At 39.5% G+C, this 9,299-nt stretch overlaps 1 protein-coding gene across 4 annotated transcripts; it reads right to left on the bottom strand.

Moving 5' to 3' along the window:
• Positions 1-313: 313 nt before the first annotated feature.
• On the bottom strand, positions 314-9,294 carry IFT52 (intraflagellar transport 52). Of its 4 annotated transcripts, none has more exons than XR_014935925.1 (14): positions 9,114-9,294; positions 8,721-8,808; positions 8,165-8,294; positions 7,661-7,736; positions 7,505-7,573; positions 6,786-6,912; positions 6,182-6,337; positions 5,697-5,772; positions 5,328-5,396; positions 4,447-4,601; positions 3,365-3,452; positions 2,956-3,064; positions 2,269-2,414; positions 314-1,711 (listed from the first exon to the last, which is right to left on the bottom strand). XR_014935925.1 is itself a non-coding variant. In XM_015881411.3 (14 exons), the coding sequence occupies exons 1-14, from the start codon at positions 9,230-9,232 to the stop codon at positions 1,664-1,666; spliced, it is 1,467 nt and encodes a 488-aa protein (XP_015736897.2). In that variant the 5' UTR covers positions 9,233-9,294; the 3' UTR covers positions 314-1,663. The 4 variants fall into 4 exon arrangements, 2 of the variants coding, with proteins under 2 accessions (XP_015736897.2, XP_015736899.2); XM_015881411.3 differs by having other exon boundaries at positions 5,686-5,772; XR_014935926.1 differs by lacking the exon at positions 6,182-6,337.
• Positions 9,295-9,299: the final 5 nt, after the last annotated feature.

Consider the following 9,299-nt stretch of genomic DNA (forward strand, 5'->3'; position numbering starts at 1 on the left):
ATGAAGCTTATATTTTATTTCCCCCAACTGAAGCAGTTCATAGAATAAGAGCTTAAACGCTTCCTGAGGGCCAAAGGGAGAGTATGGAAAGACAGAAGGCAGCTATTGCCTCTGCACACATTTCACAGTGAGCATTCAGGCCAAAACAACCTCCATTCAGTGAAGAAAAAAAGCTGTTCTTTTACTTCAGCTGTCAGTGTGGCACAAGAGACAAACAGCAAACAGGGAGCAGCTTGTATTCTCTATCTGCTCAGATGACTTGTTTCTAAAAATCATGTTACAGCATCAGGAACAGGTGACAAAAACAACTCCAAAAAGGGACACAAAGAGAATGTATTTACAGTTTGCAGTCTAAACACCAAAGAACAGTACAGACCACATCTATAATTAACAAGAAGGTCACGCAGTTGTTTGGTTCAGCTGTAGTCTGTGTTGGTTGACTGACTGGTATTGATAGTGTGGGGGGAAGATAAGGCTTATTATGTAAATCCGGAGAAGTGCTGCTGTGAGTGAAAAGCACAACCCTGTTATTGAAGAGGAAGAAATGAAAACTCTGAAACATGCTGCTAATGGTAAAGGATTGTCTGTAAAGTATAACCCTTTCTGCCAGTATTATATTGGCACGTCTCAGCTGGTTAGTACCTTGGTAGGTACATTGGGAAACCAGCCTTAGGAAAGCATCCTAAACATGAAACAATGTAAAATGGGGTTTATTTTGAGGGGGGGGGGGGGAAGGTAAGACAAACCTTTTGGAAAAGAAGCAGCTTTTACATTGAATAACATGGAGGATAAAGATAAGGCACAGGTGTCACGAAGGCCTTATAGAATGCTTGAGTGGGGGAAAAATCAAGTTTTACAGTCCAGGTGCCTGATGAAACACAGAACTCTTTGGATATCAAAGTGCAATCTCAAAGTGTTGTTAAAAATGACACACAGCAGCAATGATTGTGACAAATCTGTTCCTCACGCTGCTTATACCCATGGCTGTATTTTCACTGTGCATCGAGCTTCAGTATTTAATGGATGATGAATTCCATGTGTTTCCATTTCTGTGCAATACCTACTTGAATGTCTCCCTGAGTTTCCTGCACAGTATCAGCCTTTCCTACTATTTGAATTCATCTCTTCCCCTCCCAGGAAAGAAACCTTCTGTTCCTACAGTTACAAACCCCCCTCGCCTTGGTTCATTATTGCAGAGATCCAAAAAGGAGATGCCTTGTGGTGATACAGCAATGTATTTTCAGCATCTCCTATATTTATTGCTGTATTTTCTTACTCCAGTTCACCAACTAAAATAATGATCTTTCTCATAGTGCAATTAAGGACTAAATGTATGCCAAAAGGGCCCACAGTAAGTCTTACAAGAAGAAAAATACCAGAGCAAGAAAGGAGCAAACTTACATTTTCTTAGCATAAGATATACATATATATATATATATATAAAACAAAATTACAGTTTCAATAAAATAGAAAAATAGGAAGTTATCTGGAAAATACAAACACTTCCCTCAGAAGGCATTAATTATCCCAATCACTATGTGTAACTGATCCACACAGTCAGTGAAATACTCAGTCTCAATCATTGAACTGAACACAAAGGTTGAAGAGAAATTGCTAAGTACATTTTCAATAGGTCCATCTTCCATCAGGGGAAAGCCAGGGCTCAGTTATCATTCTGGAATCCAGCTTCACTTGTGTCAGTATCGTGTTCCTTAGGAAAGAGGAAAGGAAACACAAACAGAATAAATCATTTAACTCTATAGATTATATACTATCATTTGTATAACATAACTAGTGTCAGATTTTGACTTTAACTAGACTGAGATACTTGTTATTAAAAACAGCTGATCTGCCAAACAGAGCTACTAAGCACAAAGTACTTCTTTACTGTAAATCTGAACACAACACTCCTTGTGAGTAGCAATGCTGGTTTCACATCTACACTGTAGCATTAGCAAGCATGGGAACACCCCTGAGGGCACATTGCTTTTACATGCTGTGCTTGTAAATGATTGAAGTTACTCAAACGACACTTACAGGTATCAATCCCCCAGTTAAAATAAATGGGAGACTTAATAAATTGAGCACTACACAATCTATACCATAATAGGTATTCTGTATCAAACACCAGTGGTTTATTTTATTGTACATCAAGTGCCTTAACACATTGCTGTACCTCCTGCCTGGGACATGAGCAGCTGCTACAAAGATGTATCATCCTAGTGCTGATGCTATTAACAATTCACCTGTAACTCTTATTAAAAATACCTGATTGAGTTTCTTAAATTCAACCACTTGGAAGAAGATGTGCTCCAGAATATGTTTGGCATCCTGCTTCTCCTTTGGAAGTTTACTTGTTACTCCTAGGATATCGCCACACTTTCGTACATAAAACTCCAGGTCATCATCAGTACCTAAACAAGCATCCCAAGGAAAGAGGCAGGTGAGCATCACACATACCTGTACCAGCTGGCCAAAAACATACCACCAATTCATTTCTGGTATCCTGGGAAGTCTACAAATAGGTTCAGAGAACTATCCATGATGTACTCCTACAGCCAGTACTTTCTCATCTTGCTTAAACTTAAGGTGTGTTTAGAATATTCTTAACAGGCACTGACCAACAGTCAGTACTAGATATTGAACTGCTGACTTCAAAAACCATTCCCCAAAAGAACTGAAAGGAAGGCCAACAACTCTCTAAAATAACAGCAGGCCTTGCAAATCAAAAGCCCATTTGGAAAAGTAAAGATAGGGAAAGGAAGAGGAAGGTGCACTGCTGCTAACTGATGTTTCAAGGGCTCTAAGTCATGAACCAGCTCCCAAGGCTTGAAGCACACTTGGCCCAGGATTACCACAGTCAATCTTCATAAATTAAAACCAAGCTAAAGAAAAACACCTCTTTTCTTATAAAAACTTGCATATACAGATGTGAAAAATGTTTGCTCTGCTTACACTTGTTTGTAATCTCTGCAAGACGAGCTTTCTCAGAGGAAAATGTTTCATCCAAGTCAAACAGCTCCAGAGGAGGAGGAGGCAACTCTCTGAAAGCAGGTGGAAAAACCTTGAAGAGAATTAGCATGTTTTATTGACAAGTATTTTCCTTATACTTCAAAAGTCTCCAAAGACAACAGTTTTAGGCTGTGCTTAATTAGCCTTTTTGTAAAAGTGTTAAAGTTGGAGTGTTAACTCCAACAAGTGTAAATAAGAGCTCCTTCTGTGATTCTGTGATTCTTCTGAGTCAAATGTATTGCAAGCTCAGAATTCCTCTCCCTTTTCCTCTTGAAAGATACATAGAAACTATGCACGGTGTGTCCATGTACAACAAAGACTCTCCAGGTCCTGTATCAGCAGTGTTACTTACAGCTGGCTGCAAGGCAGGTAGTGGAGTCTCAAATTGAGGCTGAATGAGCTGGAGAGGTTCATGCTTCACATTCAACTGTTCATAAGCTCTGCAGTAAAAAAGATAGAAGAATACAAGTTATTTTTCCACAAAGATGCCAAAGTCAACATTATGCAGAAAGTAACAGCACAAAAAATTGGACATCTATTTTTCAAAGGAACCCAGAGAAATGTGTGTTCATAATAAATGACTTCTAAAGCAAACAAACTGATGTTATGGCAGAGGAGACAATGATAAATGGACATGTAAAATGATAGAATAGAAGGAAGTCACGTCTCTCAATTATTCAAACAACTTTTAAAGGGATGGACGCACACAAGGAAAACGTGACCCAGTTCAAAAAGAGCTGACCAGGGATTTCAAGGTTTTTCAGAAAGTCCCTACCAAAAGCCATGTAAAAAATTATTTGCTATGGGATCAGAAGGGACGTTCCAATATGAGTTCCCATCTAGTGAAAATAAATGAAATACAGAGGAAGATGAAGATGTCCACAAAGGAGTGGAGCTTTATGAGATCTGAGTCAAGCCTGCTGTTATTCAGCACATTCATAGATGATCTGAGTAGTGTAAGATACATGGGGCAAAGCTGCCAGTGATAGAAAAGTGATGAAACCGAGCAGCAGATAAATCTTAAGGCAGAGAATTGATGGGAAACATAAAGATGAAAGAAACAGAGCTTCAGTAAATGCCAAGTAGTAATACACGAGTGGAAACACAACCATCTCTCAGTTATCCTTCCAGAAAGCACCAACATCCCTGCATGCAGTTCTACAGAAAGCATTAGTTCCATGAGTCAACAACTGAGAGAAAAAGTAAAAAAAAAAAAAGGAATGTAAAAAACTACAGCAAAATTCATAGCAAAGAGAAAACCTGCTAAGCAGGACCTCACTATCACACCGAGAGCTCTGGTATACCCATATTCAGAATGTGGCACACAGTTCGGTCTCTTCTGCTAAGTGGACACAATAAACACAAGCAGAAAATGTATAAAAAAAAGTAACGTAGCACATTAATAAATAAATAGATAAATTCACAACTGCTGACTTGATAACCGAAGGGAGGGCGGTTGTGTCCAGCTGATACAGGGATGTATCAAACAGCTTTGTGAAGTCTCTTGGGTTCTCATCTCCTTCTTGCAGGCAGACTCGCAGTTGTTCAGATAGTGCAGCTGTATCTGGGAGCAAGGTATAGTCTGAGATCTGAACAAACACACAGACATGCACATTATTAAAAAGACCAAGTCAATTACAATCTCTTAGTAGTTTCCACCTCTCCTGATGTCATCTAGAAATAATCACTTCACCCTCCACCAGGCATGACCCTTTGCAGTGCAGCTTACTACACCAGAAAACTGCAGTCTGCTCTCAGCTGCTTGCTGCATAGACACTGTATCTGAATTTGTTAGTTCTAGTTAAAATTAAAAGGCAGCTTAACACTCAACTGCACAAGACTTGTTCTTTTCATATACACAGAGTATACAATTTTGTCATGTGTATTTCTAAATAAAAAGTAATATTTACATGTGCCAGTTAAAAATATATATGCATAACTAAAACTGACACAAAGGCTGATCCTTAACCAGATAAAATCTGCCTTTGCTTCACACATTTCTCTTGACTGAAGGCTCAGAGCTGAAGTACAAACGTTTGAACAGCTACAAATCTCAAAAAACCAAACTGAGAAAGGCTTTTCCACAGCAAGCCTTATGAACAAGCACCAATCCAAGTCGAAAATAGATACACTTTTTATTCTCAATTTTCTCTCCTAGTCTGTCTAGGAATTCTTCAACTCCTATCCAGAATAAAGGGGCTGTAACAACAACAGCACTCATTTAGCTGTTGGCCATTCTTCACTAAATTATGGTTTGGCAAAACTAGCATTGCTGGACCACTCTATTTTTTACTGCCTTGTGAAGCATCTCTTACCTCGGGGTCTTCCATATCCATCTGGTTTAAATGAATATCTGATGTTGTGAGCCACTGGAAAAGTACATCCTAAAAAAGGGGAAAACGTTATTAAAATGAGGAAGGCCCAAGTTCATTTATATTAAATCTAATCATGTACAGCACAAAAAGAAGTAAAATGGGTAATAAATCAAAGAAAATCTAGAGAGAAAAGACTGTATTGTTAAGAACTTTGTTCTGTGACAAAGTCCCCCATATCTCTGCTGTGGTTAAGACTCCACACTGAATCAGTTTCATAGCTTTCTTGGCCAAGAGGAAGCTATTAGGCTTGAATTCCTTTATAATTCTGTGAAGAAAACATACGCATACTTTAACTTACCATGATCTTACCATTTTCTTCTTTATCTAAATATTGATCACTGAACATGTGGCAAGATCCCAGTGCTGCTATCTTTCCACCTTGACTCTATCGAGAAAGAATACAGTATAACAAGAAAACATTCCTAGTTGCAGTTTTAGAGGCAATTGTTAATGGCATCTAATTACAAAGTAATTTAACACACAAGAGATGTTGGAATAAGCATCACAGGCAGTTTCAAACATGGAAAGCTCACAGGAGCTCAGCATTCTTTATGAAAGCACATGCTCTGCAGGCCCATAAATTTAGTAAAATACTGGTCTTGGCATACTCATGGCATAACATAACCATTAAGACTACTGCAATGACACTGGAGTTACTCGAGCTCAAATAGAGCTCTAGTTTTTCTAACAAATTTCTGCTATTTCTCACTCCATGTTTTACAAACAAAAGCTGAACTTGAATTCTAAATGTTTCATTCCAAACAGCACAACTAGGCAGCATCCCCTGCTCTTACTTTCCACTCCTTCAACTTTTGTTGCTGTTCTTTACTGTATCTCTTCTTTGCTTCAATAAATTCTGTTCTCCTTCTGGTTCGTTTCTCTGCTCTGCCTGAGAAAGAATCTCTGTTTCTGGCTTCATCTTCTATCTTTTTGTCTACAATTTCTGCAAGCTGGACAGGAAAAATGATGCCATCTATTTGATTTCACATGATAGTATTAGAATACAGTGTACTTGTAAGTTCACTCACACTGCTGTACTGTCTTTGATTTACAGGGTGCATTTCAGATACAATGTGGGGGAATGAAGACAGATATCTTTAGTAAAAAAATAAATTAAAAACCCCTTTTTATCTTATCTTATCTTTTATATTTTATCTTATATAAAAGAAAAAAACACAACAGTGTTAGAAAGTTATGTACACAGTAAAGTGCATGTTAATGTAGCTATGTTCACTAACAACATTAATTCTTTGTACCCATCCACTACTAGTAGTTTTTTTCCAATACACCTAAGAAAGCTGTACAGATAACAGACATCTACTCTTAATCCTGTATTAACTAAGATAACAATCTCATTAAATGGTCAAACTACATGGTTTGCTTCATGCAGAATCATACCTCGTGCTGATAGAACGCAAGAACAGGTCGGTTGAGAGGGAAGCAAACAGATCCTGTTGACAGAACAGCCACTGCTGGTCTCATCACATTCAGTGTGGCACCAAATGGATACACAAAAGTGAGAGCTCTGCAGAAAATAGAGATTCCTTAAGATGCCATTAAATATTCTTACACTCATGATCTTCCTCATAATCACCCACACATTTACTGTACTAGCCCACAAACAAGCAGCAAGAGAAAATTAAAATCATTTACATTTCTTTGTGGAAAAGCTGTATTATTCTCAATGTCTTTTCACTCCTCTACAGGATAAAATGGCATACACAGACAGAAAGTTAAATATCAGAACACATTTACCTCACTCTAGACTAGAACTCTTAAGAAAGAAGTAGGGTTCTCTTCTCTTTACAACCAGACCACTCATGTATTTATGCTATTCAATCAAACTCAAACATACAGAGAAGGGACCAAAGAAAAGAAAAAATCTGGTCAAGAAAGCAATAATTCCCCTCAACATTTCGTATTCCTGCTCTTTACTTGCAATCAAAAGTCACTAAACAGCCTTCTTTCAGCTAAAGCCTTGGGAAGCAAGATGCTGACTGACATATATACATCAGAAAAGCTCAACATAAGCTAAATAAATTCCTGCCTATGGAGCCTATCAACTGAATGTGAGGTCAAAGCTTTTCACACCAGCTGCCCCAAAGGAAAGCACTTACTGTGAGTCATGGCCATTCCCATCTTCACTTGTCTCAAGCACTGTTTTTCTTGCAGCTTCACTGACTCCCCTACAACATAATGAAAGCAAAAGCCTACTGAAAACACTACGGGCTAAAAGAGCTTATTGTAAAGATGTGTACAGCCAAAATACTTACCTGTTCAAAACTCCATCAGAGATGAGTGCTTCTTTTGGGTGGTAGTACTTGTAATATACATTTCGTACAACAGCATCTTGGGTAAGAAAAGGAAATAAGAGGAAATTCATATCTTCACTGATCATTATGCAAAATACAGCAATTCAAATGAGTTTAGCTAAGGGCTGCATTGAATGTTTCTTTCTAACACTTCAAAGCTGGCAAGTGGCTCCCAAAAGAGCATCTATCAGTCTTTATGTCCTGAAGGAAACAATAGTATAGAGCAGCAATATATTCACAAAACAAAAACATGAGAAATAACCACATCCCCATGTCTTCAGCATGCTCTCAGATTGAGAAAGATGATGAATTCTTAGCCAAGTTTTAAATACGTCTCCTAAAGCATGAGGATGATCAATAGTGTTGATGCACAATGATGCAGGGTATGATCATACCCTACAGACCAAACTGCTCTTAGGTTCTGTGGAAAATGAGAGAATAAAAGCTATCAGTGAGCCCCGTTACCGTTGTTGAAAACGATCCCATATTCTTCTAACAAAAAGTTGATGTTTGTGCCAGATCTGGACTCTCCACCTTCTCTTAACATCACCAGGATGGCTCCACCATCCTCCAGGAATTTCTTCAGAACTGAAAACTAAAAGACAAAGATCCAGAAAGAAAACAGCCGTAAGTGACAGAAGCCAACAGTAAGACAGCAAGGATCACAGAATGGCCTGGGTTGAAAAGGACCACAATGATCATCCAGTTCCAACCCCGTTATGTGCAGGGTCACCAACCAGCAGCCCAGGCTGCCCAGAACCACATCCAGCCTGGCCTTGAATGCCTGCAGGGATGGGGCATCCACAGCCTCTTTGGGCAACCTGTTCCAGTGCATCACCACCCTCTGGGTGAAAAACTTCCTCCTAAGATCCAACCTAAACCTCCCCTGTCTCAGTTTAAGCCATTCCCCTTTATCCTATCACTATCCACCCTTGTAAACAAGTCATCTACACTATTATTTCCTATTCTGCATTAAGCAAACCTTAAAGCAGCCCATTGCAAACAGGTGCTGGTTTCTTACCTCAGTAGCACTGAACTTTTCTCTTGGTCCAGCTGTGATCCACAGCTTCACCCCAAAGAGCTTCTCAGACGTGATCTCATCCTTTAAGCTACAAACAGACAACAGAAAGACATGGTATTAACAAAAAGACATGGTATTAACAGAAAGACATGGTATTAACAGAAAAACACGATATTCTTGCCCTGACCCACAATATTACTCCTAAGAACTGATAAATAAACACGAAGCAAATCCCTTCAGACCCTTCACATCCTTTTGCTTTGGTTTAGAGTTGACAACACTCAAATGAAGTTAATCTCCAGCAGTTCCAACCTGTCAGATACAAAGCACCATCACAAGGCCCCGTGGCAGACCCACAACTGGTACCGAACCGCCTCCAGAGCCGCCCCTCACCTCAAGATCTTCCAGTTCCCTCGGAGCCTCTTCCTCCAGGCCTTGTAGCTGCTGGCCGGAGTGAAGGCCTCCCCTTTGGAAGCGTTAAATACGATGGCGTTCCGCTGGCCCTTCTCCATAGGGCGCTACGCGGAGCGGACGCACAGCGGCCCCGCGGCCGCCAGGCAACGCGCCGCCCCCCGCACC

This window comes from Coturnix japonica, chromosome 19, assembly GCF_054131305.1.
Source record: "Coturnix japonica strain WE chromosome 19, WE-NBRP24, whole genome shotgun sequence".
Taxonomy (NCBI): domain Eukaryota; kingdom Metazoa; phylum Chordata; class Aves; order Galliformes; family Phasianidae; genus Coturnix; species Coturnix japonica.